This window comes from Ceratotherium simum, chromosome 4 (genome assembly GCF_057802395.1).
Source record: "Ceratotherium simum simum isolate JZ-2026a chromosome 4, ASM5780239v1, whole genome shotgun sequence".
Lineage (NCBI taxonomy): Eukaryota > Metazoa > Chordata > Mammalia > Perissodactyla > Rhinocerotidae > Ceratotherium > Ceratotherium simum.
This window is the reverse complement of record NC_141903.1, coordinates 77,785,627-77,803,243: the sequence shown is the minus strand read 5'-3', so window position 1 is coordinate 77,803,243 and position 17,617 is coordinate 77,785,627. Positions and strand designations below refer to the sequence as shown.

The window sequence follows — 17,617 nt, the reverse complement described above, 5'->3', positions numbered from 1 at the left end:
CGCGGGCAGAGGCGGGACGCGCGCGTTCCTGCGCGCAGGCAGGTCAGCTTCGGCGCCTCGCTGCTGGAAGAGTCCATTAGGGATGGCCGAGGCAGGGAGTTCCCGACGCCGTAGCTCGGACCTGGCTGCCCGCTGCGCAGATGGGGGTTTGCTGCCTTGGGCGGCCACCCCCGCTCCGCTAGTCAGGTGAGCGCAGCCCGGGGAGCCGCGAGTCCTATTGGAGCAGACGGAGGATAGAGGGGGAGGTGGAAGGGGGGAGAAGGAGGGGGAGGAGGATGGAGGCACCTTCGTGACCCGATAGCGGGAGAAAGAATCGGCAGCCCAGGCTGAGCGCGGAGACGCGAGCGAAGGGCAGAGCGAGGACGTGCGGAGGGGGGACCGGTGGGGCGCACCGCAGGCGCACGCGGATGTCGGTGTCCCCGGGTTCAGGTAGGCTGTGGCTGGGGGATGGTGCTGCGAGCATCCCGGCGCCCCGGGGGAACGCGGCGGTATCCGCGGCGGCGCGGGGTCGCTGCTGCGGCACCTGTTGCTGGAGGTGGGAGGCGAGGGCGCGGGAGGCAGGGCGCGCACCCGGCGCCGCCGGCTGCGGCTAACGGGGCAGGGCGGCCCGCGTCCTCTGCCCGCGGCTGCGCCGGTGCGGTGAGCGGTGCCTGCCTGCCGCCCGGCCCTTCCAGAGCTGCCTGGTCTCAAAGACGGTGAGAGGTGAAAGAGCAGAGGGAAGTTTCCTTTCTTCTCTTTCTGCCTGTTTGAAACCCCAACACTAGCTTTAATTTTAAAAAGTGTGCTTGGAAAATCAGCGATGAAGAACGGCGCGCCATAGGTAATAATTAATAATGGGAAGGTTGAGGTAAACTTGAGTCTTATGTTCCAAAATAACCGCTGCGTCGAAGAGTTTTCAGTGAAATATATTCGGAGAGTTTGGAATTAGTTTGGAGCTGTAGAATAATGTATTTTTTAAAACAGCTTACACATTTTTAATGTCTTAAACTATTTTAAAATTGATTTTTTTCTTAAAACTGAGAAATTATGGCAATGGAAAAAACTGATTTTAAGGTGCAGTATTAACTTATTCTGTGTCACTTTTGTTTTAAATCAACTTTTCACGTTTCGCGAAATCCACAACCTTTAAAAATGTGTATAATGTGTTTATATATAAGGTGCACGCTCTCAGAAATCACTGATATCAAATCTTAAGGGTGCATAATTACTGACAATTAGGATAAAGCTAAAAATTATGTATCTTAACTAATACAGCATCATTTAAAAATTCTTGCTTGTTATTACCTTAAATTACTAAAGTTCTTTTCCACCCCTTTGTGTATCATTTATCAAAAGAGCTAGATAGATCTGAAAAAAACCAAAAAACAAAAAACCCAGAAAAGGCATTAAAGAAAAGAAAAAAAGATGTTCTAGTCAGGGTACAAATGAACACCAGCAGTTTGTTTTTGGGTTATTTCCTAGACTACAGGGGAGTGCCAAATACACTCTGAACTGTGTTAAAATATGTTAAATATATGGCATTATGTATAACATCCTGGCTCTGCCATTAACTCATAGTGACATTGGATATTCACTCATCCTTTTAGGCCTTAGTTTCTTCATTTATGAAGTAAAGGGATTGGAGTAGGTGATTGAGAAGACTTATTTCAGCTAGAAATGATATATCTCAAGGTTACAACTATTTAAAAGAAGTAACCAAAATGTGTCCACTAAAAAAAGTATGACTGAATCCTGTCTCCGTTTTTATTTCCATGATGAATGACTGTAGCAGTCATCCCGTATTGAATGCCTGCTATGTAATGAATTCCAAGAAGCACTTTATATAGATTATTTTACTTAACACTCACAACACCACCACAAATTAAACAGCATTATTCCATTTTACAGATAATGACACTGTGGCATGGAAAGTTTAAGCTCCTTGTCCAAAGTTCCCCTGTTAGTAAGGGCTGGATCAGAGATTTTTCCTGAGTGCTCTGAGCATCTACACTATACTTAATGTAATAATTAAAAGCTGAAACCGCCTATAAACACCAGTTAAGAAATAATCTGAGGGCCGGCCCTGTGGCTTAGCGGTTAAGTGCGTGCGCTCCGCTGCTGGCGGCCCGGGTTCGGATCCCGCGTGCGCACCGACACACCACTTCTCCGGCCATGCTGAGGCCGCGTCCCACATACAGCAACTAGAAGGATGTGCAGCTGTGACATGCAACTATCTACTGGGGCTTTGGGGGGAAAATAAATAAATAAATAAAATCTTTAAAAAAAAAAAAAAAAAAGAAATAATCTGAGACCAAAATGTAAGTTCATAATGGAGTGAAGGTAAATTATATAAAAACACTGAGTCTTGATATCATCAGGTATAGAAATGATGTATCAGTCAACATTTATTATATTTTAATAACAACAATTATAGTTTTATGCTGTATATATATTTATCAAATATTGAATGCCAATTATATTCATTGTCAGAAAATGATAATGAGATATATTTGGGACACAAATGCTTTTATGGTAATAAAAATAATGATTAGAAATAATATGGGAAGGCAGAGGCTGGTGTTAAGCAAAAGTAGTTCAGATATCGTTGTACTTGGAGGTGCCCTTGCCCAGGCTACACCCAAAAAAAACAGTGTTCATAGCAGAATTAGCTGTGACTAAACCCTTCTGTTCATATTCCCACGATGACTGATAATAGTATGCCCCATTGATTCAATGTCCACTAAATACCAGGAATTCTGTGAGGCCCTTTAAATAGAGTAACTTTAAATTTAATCATCAAATACTATTACTTGATTTGCAGATGAAGAAACTGAGGCAGAAAGGTCTATGCTCTGAGGGGACCCACAAAGAAAATACTTTTTGCTTTAGGTTAGGTGTATGATTCTTTATCATTAGAAATTCGTAGGCTGTGAACACAGCATTGAAATCCTTAAGCCCTGGGAGGAGACTTGGAGCCAACTCCTTTATTTTATATTTGGGGAAATGGAAACCTAGAAAAGTTAAGAGTCTCACTTAAAGTCACATATTCTATTTTCCCATTTATGACTTTAGTCACCTGTACATTCCTGTAAAGTAATAAGTGGGAAACATGTTATCAGGTTAACTTGGTCATTAAATGTTTGATTTATTGCCAGTCAACCAATGCTGCCTCTTGCCCTTGTATATAGTGCTGTCCTACTGTTATTGAAAACTTCAAGGTTGCACCAGTTAGGATACAAAATCTTTGAGAACAATGACTGTGTTATATATTTCTCTAGTGTCTCTAGGGTTTAGGAAAGTGGAAACAAATGTCCTTGTGATCTACACCTGTGACAAGTCATTATTTCATGCACTGGGTCCAAAATCTGCACAGTGGAAACACTGGGCCGTCACCACTTTTGTTTCATATAGAGGGCAACTAGACAGTTTACAGATGCTTACAAAGCATATTGAGCTCCTTAGATGATGATTGTTTAATTTGATTATAAAACGTAGTGTGTTACCATGGAGAGACTTGGACAGGCGTTTCCCTGATTTTGTGAGAAAAATCACACCACTAAATATTATACACAGTTGAGTGTACATTTCTCTCTCTCTCTCTCTGACTTGGAAATAACTTTTTTTCTGATTGTAAAGATAATACAAAGTCATGTAGGAATTTCGAACAGTACAGAAAAAAAGGAAAATCACCAGGAACTCCACTGTCCAAAGGTTTTGGTGAACATCCAACCAGAGAGATGTCCTTCTTCCCTTAACTCCTGGCGAATCAGGTTGACAGCTGAATTATTTATTGACACCATTTACAGTTTTTTTTTTTTTTTTTTTTTTTAAAGATTTTATTTATTCATTTTTTTCCCCCCAAAGCCCCAGCAGATAGTTGTATGTCATAGGTTCACATCCTTCTAGTTGCTGTACGTGGGACTCGGCCTCGCGCTGGACGGAGAAGTGGTGCCTTGGGGCGCGCCCGGGATCCGAACCCAGGCCGCCAGTATCAGAGCGCGCGCACTTAACCGCTAAGCCACAGAGCCGGCCCGACCATTTACAGTTTAAAGCTCTGTTTAGTCTTAGTATTCTGTCACTCTCAGTTAGCTCAAACTTTGTGTAAAGAAAGATACTTGTTGAGAAATGAAGATCAACATACTACTAATAAACCGGACTCCTTGTATCTCATGCAGAATGAGGTAGTATAGAAAGTTGATTTCACTACTCATGCATGCCTGTTTTTCTCCCTTCACAAGGCAGGACTCTGGGGGGACAAGAAGCATCTTTGCGTGTAGGGAGGGTCCCCCAAGATGCCAGGATGTCAGGCCACACAGGAAGCCATAGCACCCAGCTCTGTTGCCCTGATAGAGGTGTGGCAGAGGAGGAGAAGGGTGGAGCTGGGACGCGGGAGGCTGTGGTAATACAAAGGCTGTGTTTTCTGATTCCACTGTGACACACTATACACTTTAAAATGTGCCACACCAAGTCCCTCCCCCAGCTGCTGGGCAGGTGGTCATGGGGCCCTTTCTGGTGCAGTCAGGCGTAAGTTTGGCTATACCTCAAAATGAGGGCAGGATGCTGCTAGGGTATTGCTCATTCATTTATTCAGGATTCTGAAAACCCAGAATGAACCCTCTTTCATATAAAGAGGGAAAACTGGCTGTTGGAATAATTGTCCATAAATGAGTTTTGAACTAATAGAAAATTATTAGGTATAAAGGGAGGTTGGGGGTCTCTTTCAGAGAGACAATGATAGCTCTTTCCATATGCATTTGAATGTAATTACACTAAAAATATTCATGGTTTAAAGATTATATTATTTGATTATTTTAATTTCACGAATTCATTTGTTATTCAAAATTCTTTTTATTCTGGGCACATTTTCCTTATTTGTGCTGTATATTTGAGAATAGAATTCTTTCATGGTTTACTTTATTAGGGGCTTAACAGGGCTTAAATCCAACCATCTGTTCGCCTCTTGGCACATCAGCCGTTAGAGGTGCTGGTCGGGGCTAAATAAATTTCCCACATTTAAAGGTTAGGGAAAGAGCTACCTTTATGAATAGATTTCACATGATTCTCAGCAAGACAATAGTGCAGAAGTGGAGTAAAAATGCATTTTATTCTCTGAAGCACAAGGTCCCCTGTCTGTCTTTAGTTTTGCTGAAAGGCAATTAGCATTTCAACTAGCCAATTTGGTTACATGCAATGAAGTACTTGGGTTTATAATTTGCTGCTCTCTGTCTGAGGCTGTTGAGCGCTAGCTCTTGTGTAATCCTCTCCAAGTAGCCTTCCCTCCAGCGGAGTTCTTGCTGCTGGTCTTAAATAACTAATCAGCAGAGAGTTTTCCTTGCCTTTACTGTAGGGTGCCATAGGGCAAAGAAAATGAAATGCCAAGCTAATAAGGGGATGATTGTAATTATTAAGTAGTCTTTATTGAAATATGGCACAGGCTGAAAGATATAGAATAGCGTCAGATAAAATGCACCTTCAGAAAGGCATTGTGTGGCACTCTTAGTAGAGTGCAGTATGCACAATAAACAGAGGGTATATATATAATTGAGATGACTCAAAATTAACAAAGAAGCAGCAATTCTTAATTATTTATATTGACTTTCCTCTCTCTCTGCAAGAAAGAATTCTGTGGGGAATATGTGTAAAAGAGAAAATAATTTTTTTAAAAGTGTTATAACAAATGAATAAGTGCACTGAGGCATATTGTGGAAATAATTCAAAGGTTTGTATTTGTGTGCTAATTGAAAATAAGATTTTGTTAACTTCTTTAGTCATGAACTGTGATAGGTAATATTAATATACTTCATGTATATAGTCATATTCCTTTGAAAGAAGCACTGTATGTTATGATAATCTTTTTGTTATGATAATTGGAGTGATATCCTTTAATCCACGTCGTGGGGCAGTAATTCAATTTAGCTCATCTTTTAATGCAACACTGTTTTTGCAAAGTTGAACTTATGTAATTGTTTGGAAGTAAAATGATACATTTTTCATTTTTTAAATAATGTTTAACTGAAAGAAGGCATAATAGAGAAGTGTTTTAGATACAAGCTTTGCAAGTGATCAGTATATATAATTTTGAGAACATATATGAAAGAATTGCATTATCTTCTCTATTTCCAATCCATGATATAAAGAGGAAGCCCTATCTGCAGCTACAATTAGAGTCATTTGTATATTATTCATTTAAATTCAACAGTGTTGATGAACAGGAATGAAACAAAGAAGGCTGACCTGTCCTCTAGCACACTAGTCAGCTAAAGATGGAAAGTGTTCTGGAAAAAGTGGGACTTGATCTGGCCTTAAAGAATGGTGGAGGAGAGGGGTGGGGGAGGTTCAGAGGAGAGCCTGGGGAGTAGCTCGGATCAGAGGTGCAGAGGGAAGAAGGATCCAGGTGTCTTGTCCCAGATACATGTTAGATCAGCTGGACTGGAACGGTTGAAAGAGGAGAAAGAGATGGCTGGAAGTACAGGGTGGGTTTGGGACTGTCACCACTGTCTATTCCAGAACATTTTCATCACATCGAAAAGAAATCCTGTACCATTAGCTTTCACTCTTTATCCTTTCCCCACCCCTGAGTCCCTGGCAAACAATCTACTTTCTGTCTCTACAAATGTGCCTTTTCTGGACATTTCATATAAATAGAGTCATAGAATACATGGCCTTTTGTGTCTGCTTTCTTTCACTTACCATAGTGTTTTCAAGGTTCATCATGTTGTAGCATGTATCACTACTTCATTCTTTTTTATGGCTGAATAATATTCCATTGTATGAATATACTACCTTTTACCTTTTACTTATCCATTGGTCAATTGATGGACATTTGGATTGTTTCTACTTTTTGACTGTTGTATTATGGACATTTGTGTACCAGTTTTTGTGTGAGCATATGTTTTCAGTTCTCTTGGTTATATATCTAGGACTGGAATTACTGGGTCAATAGGGAGGGTGGATAAAATAGCCAGGATACATTTAGAAGAAATTTGTCCCTTTTCTTCTATATATTCTGTTAAGCTCAAGGTTCCATTACGGGGCAAATGCATCAGATATGGCTTGAAGGTTTATCACTTAGAACTTTCCTTTCATAGATCTCTGCCAATTAACTAAGATATTTAAGATGACCAGATTGTGAGAAAACAAAATAAAGGAACAATTTGCAGCCAACGACTTCATCCGCATCCCTAGCTGTAAATTTTCCTAAGAAGAGAAGTATGGTAGCAGCCAACAAAATGATTGACCTATCTAGGATGTGCTGAAATCAGAAATGTAGTTTGATATTACCTGATGCACACTGAATTCAGTTCTCTGATGACTTCTGTCTTTTTGGTAGGGACTCATCTAAATGATATTGGTTGAATTGCCAAAAATGAAAAAAATTTATTTTTTAAGACAAATTATGAAAGCTTTAAAATGTTATTTTGTTAATGAGAAAAAATTCAATAGCTCACTTGACTGAGAATTTGGCTGTAAGTAAAAGACAACTCCAATTCACTAATATATAGTTTGTCAGATAGCCCTAATTCTGTTGTGTGTGTGTGTACATTTATTTGTTTATCTGAAACTTTAACTATATTCCTCAAAGGGTCTGATGTCCTTTATAAAATAAATTGACATTTGAGCAAATTTGTCTAATTTTAGTGGAGGCAAAATATTTTAAGCTCTTTCGAAGAAACCTAAAAAATATATTTGCTTAATGTCTTATGGTTTGCAACATATGTTTGCATAAATTAATTCATATAATCTTAATAACCACTGGGTTGTAAGTTGTTAAGTGGTATTACTTTATAGATGAAATGAAGATTCATTAAAGTCAACAAAATTAATTAAGAACAACAAAGCCATGTTTCAATTTAATGTCCAAAAGTCATCCACTCATTAATAATCACAAAAATGATCATAACATAACATTTTGTTATTTTGGTGTCTCACAAAAATGTTTCTATTAATTTTAAAGTGAATTTATTTCTTATCTCAAGTCTCCTAATGTAAATAAATCTGTTTCATCGGGTAGCATTACATGGGAAACCTCACTCTAATAAAAATATTTCCAAACCTCAGCCAGGACTTCACTTCTTTTGAACGTTTGTTACCAAAATTATAAATACTTGGAGATAATGTTTGAATACCAGTGTAAAACAATTTGACCATTGTGTGGCACTTTTACATAATATTTAAGTAACTTTCTTAGAGAAAGTCAGCAAACTTTGAAAATTGTTCTTGTTTTTAGGTGACTAGAATGCCTTAGCTTTTTTAAGTCAGTGCTCTACCTACTACGTGAGACCTTGGAATAATATGACTAATAGAATTTCCAGAAGCTGTTTTAGGTTGCAGGGGGTTTTACTTCATCCTTCTTCTATTTGTCACTAATGTTCTTGAGTGATATTGTATTGGGGGTTGGTCATTCACTCATTCATTGTGTACTGAAGCACTCTACTGTGGACTTGAAAAACACACTGAGCTGGTAATTTCTTCTTTCACATTTTATTATAGCTACTGACTTCAAAATTTGTTCAGATTTTATAGTGATTTTTAATGATATTTTAAAATCCCAGTGATTTCATGGCACCGTATGTTTAGAAATCCTAACCCTACTCCTCTAGGTAGCCAACACCTTTTCCCTTCCTCCCCAGGCTCACTTCTTTGAACACAGGAGATGAATGTAGCCATGGGTGGAATTAGAGCTGCATGCTTGCCTTCTTTCATTGCTTCTGCTCTTATTAACGTATCATGTCAGTCACAAATAAAATCTACACTGACAACTAATTACCTTGCAAATGGCAAATCACTGTGGGTGGGAAATTGTACATAATGTGAGCATTCTTATTACATCATTTAGCATTAGGTATAGGGCTCTTCTGTTCACTAGACTATGCTAGTGAGTAGGCCATGCTGCCAATAAGAGGCTGTTTGATTATAGAGAGAAGAGAATAAAGATGTGCACTTTTCACTTAATGGTATTTTTTATGATAGGCTGTATAGATATAGTGACTTAAAATTATCATCCCTCTATGACTATTAGCAAGATTCCTTTGTGAATAGAGAATATTAATCTAGTATTTAGTTAAGAGCATGGGATCTGGGCCTTGAGAGCTTGGGTTTGTATCCTGGTTTGCATTTCCAAGATGTTATCTTAAGAAATATATTTAATCTCTCCATATCTCAGTTTCCTCATTTGAAAATGAGCGTAATTACAGTAGTTATCTTATATTTCAGATGGTTGCTATGAGGATCAGATGAGTTAACACATGTAAAGCAATTAGAGCAGCACCTAGCACTTAGTAAAGTTAGTTGCTGTTAGCTATGATTGTCACACATGAAATCCAAATTATTGATGATTGGGTGCCTAAAGGATTCCTTCTTCCCCAGCTCCTTTTGACTCCTCTAGATTCCTGAAGAGAGTTTAAATTTACCTTGAAGCTACTAGAGCCCAAGCTTCAGCCCCTAACGGTGTTTTTTATTTTTTACTTTCGTAGGCGTATTTTGGGTCCTCGGCCCATTAATCTTTAGCCTTTTTATTTTCTAATATAAGTGCTTCCTCCAGGAAGTCTTCCCTGAACCCTCAAATTGGGTTTTACATCACTCAGGTTCCTATTTCTGTAACAATTGCTGCTTTGACATTTGAGTCTTTCTAGGGCTTGTTTTTTAAAATTTCCGAGTGATGCTGCTTTATTTTTTGGTTTTTGGTATTGTTAATTTATAAATGAATTTCATTGTATTCAGAACACAAGGTCTTATGATATCCAGTTTTTGGAATTTGTTTTCAATTTTTATAAACCTTTCCTGTGTGCTCAAAAAAACATTGTTTTCTGATTGTTGGGGATATATTCCATATGCCCATCAGATCAAGCTTATTAACTGTGTAGTTCTCATCCTCCACATCCTTCCTAATTTTTGTGTACTTGTTATATTGACTACAGAGAGAGAGAGAGAATTAATATCCTTCATTTCTCATTTCTCTTTGGAGTTCTAGCAATTTTTGCTTTCTATATTTTGAAGCTATGTTTTGCTTATATTATCGCTTGGTAAATTGACATTTTTGTTATTATATAATGACTGTCTTTATCTGTAGTAATGATTTTTGCCTTGAAGTCGGTTTTGTCTCTTAGTAACAAACACCAGTAACATTGCAGTAGTATTTGCCTGTTAGCTCATGAACTTCGGGAAGAAGGAAATGATCCCGGAAAGGTCTAAGATAAAAGGTTGACTAAAGTAGAGAGTAAACGTTTGGATAAATGAAGAAAATATTAACTATTAAATTCTATTTTTATAGTGTTAAATATTGAGAGTTAAGTAAAACAAGATATAGCTTATATCATGAACAAAATTAGCATGTTAGTGGGGTTTCTGTGACAGATGATTGGATTTAAGTGTTCTAAGATCCTTTTATTCAACAGTAAAGTGAAGATATTAACTTTAAACTTTTAAGAGTTTACAGGATAAAAATGATATCTCTCAAAGAACAAATAAACAGATAAATTCACAAGTACAGCAAAGGGAAGCAAGAGAAGAAAAAATAAAACTCAAAAAGAGCAGGGCAAAAACCACAAAATAAGATGGCAGAACAAATCCAAATGTAAGACTAATTATAGTAAGTGAATATAAATTGAACTCTTCAGTAAAAACCAAAAAATATAGAAATCAATTACATGTTGTTTACAGGAGACACACCTTAAACATAAGGATATAGAAAGGTTGAAAGCCAGAGAATGCAAAGAGATTAATAGCCCCTAACAATTTTATATTAAATTTTGTCCTCTCTTACTTGAAGAGGAGCCCCAAATTATATATGCTTCAGCCATAACCAACCACTCTAAAACGTAATGGCTTCAAATAACCACTTATGTTGCTCATGAATCTGCAACTTGGGTGGCACTTGGTGGGCACAGCTTGTCTCTGCTCCACCCAGTGTCTACTGGCGCAGCTTACTTGGGCTGGGGGATCCTCTCCAAAATGTCTCACTCACAGGGGCTGGCAAGGTGATGCTGGCTGTCGGTTCCTCTCCATGTGGACCATGCTGTGGGGGGACTTGAACATCCTCACAGCATGGTGATTAGGTTCCATGAACAAGCATTGAGCTAGTATTGTAAGAGAAGGAAAGTGGAAGCTGCCTGTTTTCTAAGTTCTGGGCCTAGAATCTAGTACAGTATTCACTTGCACTGAATCCTATGGTCAAGTGATCATAAAGCTTAGATTTAAGAAGAAGGGACATATATCCCACTTCTGAGTGGAGAAGTGCCAAAAAATGGTGGGGCCTTATTTTAAAACCACCACACTGCTGTTGCTATTAATAAAAATAACAACAAGAAAAGTGGCTATCATGGACTACTTTGTTGAGGTGTCACACTTTGGCAGAGGGTGGGCTTCTGGGTTACTTAAAAGGGGAAAAAGCCACTTTGACCTCCTGATGACAGTATATTCATGCGTTTTTTAAATTGGAATTTTCAACTGAGGCACCAAAAAATATATATATCAGATGTCAAAAGTGAGTTGTGAGAAGTTATTGAGACTCAGAATTTTAAAGAAGATAACAGAAAACTAATTACATGAATTTTGAATTTCTTCATATCAAGTATATAAAAAATTCAAAAGAGTGAAGTCTGAGGGAGGATTTTCTGAGGAGAATTTATATTGGGAGAACTGTGGACGTGCTATGAGTCTTCTCCATCTCGTGTGTGTCTGTGCCTCATCTTAAGGGCGGTGAGGAGGGCCTCAACAAAACTTGCAGAGTTTGATTCATAGTTGAGGACCACAGCAAGAAAGTTCCTGAATAATTTCTGAGAGAGCTAAGGTGGCCTGTGACAGCAGGATAGAGGGATGTTCTGGGCTGAACTGCGTCACCTCCCACAGCAGGGCAAAGGGAAGTGAGCCCCAAGGGCCAGCAGTGAAACCCACAATAGGGATATTAGCCTGAAGTAATTTTAAAGGGATCTTGTCTAAGAAGACAGCCTGTCAGTGCAAGGGGAGCCCATGCTATGGGAGGAGTCCGTATTCAAATTTCGTTGATTATCTCAAAAACGTCTTCTTAGAGTTGGATTCTTCTAATTAGATTATAAATAATTTCTAGATATTCCATCTGATAGTCTCTTAAAGTCTCCTTGAATCTGCTTTTTCTCTCTTACCATTGATTTATTGAAGAAACTTGGCAGTTTGTCCCATAGAATGTCCATGTTCTGGATTTGATTGTTTCTTCCCTTCTGGAATACTTAATAGATTCCTTTATCCCCTATCTTTTTCCTAGTAAAGTAGGAATTAACTCTAAAGCTTTTATTGGAGTCAGGTTCTGTACTTTGGGCAAGGATGCTACATAGGTGGTGCTATATACTGTCTTGTATCACGTCATGTCTGGTTCTCTCACTTTAGTGACAGTAGGAGCCAGCAGTGGGTTTGGGTGATGACAGCCTAATCCCTTCATTCACAAGTTTCCTATCAACCCCGCTCTCAATTTTATTGAGATATAATTGACATATAACATTGTATAATGATTTGATATATATATATATTGTAAAGTGATTACACAATTTTGGTAACATCCAGCACCTCACATAGTTACAAATATTTTTTCTTGTGATGAGGACTTTTAAGATTTACTCTCTTAGCAATTTGCAAATATACAGTACAGTATTGTTAACTGCAGTCACCATGCTGTACATTACATCCCCAGGAGTTACTTGTCTTATAACTGGGAGTTTATGCCTTTTGACCACCTTCACCCATTTCCCCCACCCCGACTCCCCAATCGCTCCCCGCCCCCCTGCCTCTGGCAACCACCAATCTGTTTTCTCTTTCTATGAGTTTAGCTTTTTAAGATTCCATGTATAAGTGAGATCATTATAGTATTTGTCTTTCCCTGTGTGACTTGTTCCACTTAGCATAAGGCCCTCAGAGTCCATTCATGTTGTTAAAAATGGCAGGATTTTCTTCTTTTTATGGCTGAATAGTATTCCATTGTATATATACATACCACATTTTCTTTATCCATTCATCCGTTGATAGGCACTTAGGTTTTTTCCATGTTTTGGCTATTGTAAATAGTGCTGCTGTGAATATGGGGGTGCAGATATCTCTTTGAAATAGTGATTGCATTTCCTTCAGATGTATACCCAGAAGTGGGATTGCAGGATCATATGGTAGTTTTATTTTTAATTTTTTGAGAAACCTCCATAATGTTTCCTATAGTGGCTGTACCAGTTTACATTCCCACCAACAGTGTACAACTGCTTTTCTGCACATCCTCATCAACACTTGTTATCTCTTGTCTTTTTGATGACAGCCATTCTAACAGGTATGAGGTGATATCTCATTGTGACTTTGATTTGCATCTCCCTGATGATTAATGATGTTGAGCGCCTTTTCATGTACCTGTTGGCCATTTGTATGTCTTCTTTGGGAAATATCTATTCAGTTTCCCTGCCAATTTTTTAGTCAGCTTGTTTATTTTTTGGTGTTAAGTTGTATGAGTTCTTTATGTATTTTGAATATTAACTCCTTATCAGATACATGTAAATCTTTTCTGTAAATCTGTAATCTGTAAATCTGTAAATCTTTTCTCTCATACTGCAGATTGCCATTTCATTTTGTTGATGGTTTCCTTTGCTGTGCAGAAGCTTTTTAGTTTGATGTAGTCCCACTTGCTTATTTTTGCTTTTGTTGCTTTTGCTTTTGGCGTCAAATCCAAAAATCATTGCCAAGACTGATGTCTAGGAGCTTACCCCCTGTGTTTTCTTCTAGGAGTTTTATGGTTTCAGGTCTTACATTCAAGTCTTTAATCCATTTTGATTTGATTTTTATCTAATTTTTTCATCCACAAATGATCATTTCCTTAATTATTTTATTGGGAGTTGCAAACAGGTGCTTTTCTAACTCTGTCATTCCTGCCACGGTAGCTGGAATTCTTTAAGGAAGAACTTTTTGCTTAACAACTTAGGCTATTTGGTTACCCTGAAAAGGAGTTTGCCCAGGATAGACAGGATAAATATTTAATCCTTCCCTTTTAAATGTTAATTTCGGAGTCACTGGTTGATGCCCTAGTTACTTTCAGTGGTGACCAATGAGAAAGATAGATTGACTGATTGATTTATTTATTTTCGTATCCTTATGAACGTAGTGATTTATATATTCAATATATTTCAAACAGTTGTAGTCACTACCCTTTTAGATGCACAAAAATTTTGGCCAAATTTTCTTTGGCCAATCGGAACCCTTTCATGTTCCTCTTGTGTCTGATTGACGTGACCCCATTAATCTTCAATAACTTCCTTGCTGGTGGAAGATGTTCGGTTTTATTTTGCATGTTCCCCCATCCCCCTGTAGACATCAGTTATTCCTCTAAGGAGCCCTAGTTCCTTTTAGTGGGGAATGGTGTTTAGAGACAAAAATCTGGGCACTAGTGATGCTTGTTTTTACTGAGTTGTCATTACTTTTAAGCGTTTTCAATGGACAGAGTCAGGAAATGATGTATTATTACGAAGAAAAAAGTTATGAGGTGGTACTGATATTTCCAATTTAAGTTTAATCTTATAGAGTCTTCACATAATTTCTTTGGTTTTATTGTCATTTCTCTTTTCTCTTATGTAATTACAGTCGTGTGCTGCATAATGACATTTTGGTCAATGATGGATCACATATATGATGGTGGTCCCGTGAGATTAGTACCCTATAGCCTAGGTGCATAGTAGGCTATACCATCTAGGTTTGTAGGTTTGTAGGTTTGTGTAAGTACATTCTATTTACACAACGATGAAATTGCCTAACGACACATTTCTCAGAACATATCCCTGTCATTAAGCTACACATGACTGTACTTATTATTTGTTCTATGCTGTAATATGTATAGTGTCAAACTTATACTGTATTCTACAACATATAAAATATGATTCCAAAATATATATTCTACAATATAAAAATCTAATTTAAATGTAATAATACTGATATTAACACTGACAATAAGAATACTGAATGATGGATAAGCAACTGTATTTGTCCTTAGAATTTATTCTAATAAAGGCAGTCAAAATACTATGTTCTAAAGCCACTAGAAATAATTATTTTGTCTGTGTGATCACTTGATATACGGTTGCTTTATTTGTTTCAGTTTGTTTGCCTATATAGTTATGTTTGCCAAGGAAACATTGGCAACATAAATCAAGGGCTGGTAACAACAATGGTTATCAATGGGAGAGGAAAGGAACAGGTGGATAGAAGAGAGAATTATCTAAATATACCTTATTATACAGGTTTAAGCTTGGATTCATGTAAACGTGTTGTATATTCTGAAAATAAAAATTGGATTAAAAAATTATATACACCTGGAGATGTCAAATAACCTGTTGGATATATGAGTCTGGAGTTTAGGGGAGAAGTTTGGCTGGAGATGTAAATTTGAAAGACTACGCTTAAAGCAGTGAGAATGAGATCACAGTGAAAGCGAGTGTAGATGGGGAAGAGGTCTGGGCTTGGGAACTGGAATGTTCTATCATGCAGAGATCAGAGGGAAGACAAGGATCCAGCAAAGGAGGCTGAAGGGTACCTAGTGAGTGAGAAGGTAAACCAGATGAATGTGGCGTCAGGGCCACATGAGATAATGATTTAAGAAGAAGCAAGTGACCACCCACTCTCTCAGTCAGTTTTTGTATTGATATCTTTCCAGTATATCCTAAACCACAAGTGAATATTTAAAGATTTATAGGAGGTAGATAAAGTTAGGAAATGGGAGATATTTAGAGTATAGCTCTCCATGTGGTTAGCTTGGGCTTCCTCAAAGCATGGCAGTCTTAAGGTAGTCGGATGTCCTACTCCAAGAGCACTGGGCAGAAACTTCAAAACTTCTTATGACTTGGCTTCAGAAGACCCAGAATATCACATTTCTGCTGTATTTTAGTGGTCACGCAAATCACTAAAGCCCAGATACAAGGGGAAGGGAATTAGATTTCACCCTTGAGGAGTAGCAAAGAATTTGCAGCTATCTGTAATCTGTTACAATTGGCCTCATCCAATTTTAGAGTGGAATAATGCTCTTTAATTCCAACTTGCTGTAATAGTAGAGTCATATCAGCCACGTTATATATTCATTTAACTACTGTTAGTTAGAAAGTAAACACTTGTGTGTTTATTTTTAATTTTTTAAAAATAAAAATGCTATCATAGTATAATATTGTATTTATCCTACTTTTTACCCTTGAACATTTTCTCATGTCTATAAATATTTTTTTTATAAAAGATTTTCAGTGACTTCATATTGCTCCGATATATTACTTCTTAAAAAATAGGTCTTTGCTCAAAGATTATATACTGATGTTACTATATGAATAACAAAATAGTTTAAATTGTTCACCTTGAATTGCAGAGGGATTAAGCAAACCAATATAAAGGACTAAAATAACTAAAAGTCTGCTCAAGGAAAGGCATAACTGCTAATGGCTCATTACTTAACTAGCCATTAGGGAATTGTAACTGATTTAAAAAGTCAACTACTCAGGGATATTTAAAGTGAATTCCTGTTTTAGTTGCTAAAAATAATTTTAACCTAGAGTCCTACTTTTTCTTTTCTTTTCTTTTTTTTTTTTTTGATGAGGAAGATCAGCCCTGAGCTAACATCCATGCCAATCCTCCTCTTTTTGCTGAGGAAGACCGGTTCTGAGCTAACATCTATTGCCAATCCTCCTCCTTTTTTTCCCCAAAGCCCCAGCGGATAGTTGTATATCATAGTTGCGCATCCTTCTAGTTGCTGTATGTGGGACGCGGCCTCAGCATGGTGGGAGAAGCGGTGCGTCGGTGCGTGCCTGGGATCCGCGCCCGGGATCCGAACCCGGTCTGCCAGTAGCGGAGTGCACGCACTTAACCGCTAAGCCACGGGGCCGGCCCTAGAGTCCTACTTCTTGATATATCCTTGTGGGAGCTATAGTTTTGTTAATATGAACTGGGTGAATTAATAACAATAGTGAACAGTTGTTGAGTGGTTACTATAAGTTAGGCAACGTGCTAAGAGTGTTACATGTATTATCTCATCTAATCCTCACAACTACCCTTTGAGGTAGATGATTTAATCCCACATTTTCATCAGGAAACTGAGGTTTAGAGACACAACTGAGTTTTAGAGACACTAAGCCACTTGCCAAGCTAACACAGATGCTAATAAGGACTGAGCCCGGGTTTAACCTGGACATTGTGACCTCAAAACAAGTGTTTGTAAGTTGTGTAATACAGTTTTTTCTTTAAAACAAAAAAAAGTATTCATGAATTATTTGGAATAAGACTAGGCTCAGTGCAGAGGAGGATGCAAAGCTACATAAAGCATGATGCCCCTTCTTAAGGAGACCAAAGTGTAGTGGATGATGGATGCAGTTATAAGTCAATGAAGTGGTTTATAAGAGAGAGGTGCTCAACTCATCTCTGCTGTGGACATGCAGAAGCAGGGGACAGAGGAAGAGGGTATGTTGGGAGGTGTAGCACTTAGTTTTGATTTGAGACATGTTTGAGGGACTGGTAGGACATCTGTATGGAGACACCTAGCAGTCGGTTGAAAGTGTCTCGAGCTCAGCATACAAACTGGGGCTTCATTTAACAAGGATTATTGCCTATTATAGTCAAAATAGTTTGCTAGAAACTGTGGGGTAGCTAGATGGAAGTGTCTAGATAATTG

The 17,617-nt window shown here is 38.1% G+C and overlaps 1 protein-coding gene across 9 annotated transcripts in view; it reads left to right on the top strand.

Annotated features, from left to right (window-relative positions):
• The first annotated feature begins 287 nt into the window (after positions 1-287).
• Positions 288-17,617, top strand: part of ADGRV1 (adhesion G protein-coupled receptor V1) — a 519,382-nt gene continuing 502,052 nt past the window's right edge. For all 9 annotated transcript variants that reach the window (XR_015552022.1, XR_015552021.1, XM_087430056.1 and 6 more), the window contains exon 1: positions 288-429. Coding sequence is in view for 7 of the 9 variants with exons in the window: in XM_087430056.1 (XP_087286182.1) it covers positions 408-429 (22 nt within the window). In the remaining 2 variants the exon portion in view is untranslated. The remainder of the gene's footprint in view (positions 430-17,617) is intronic.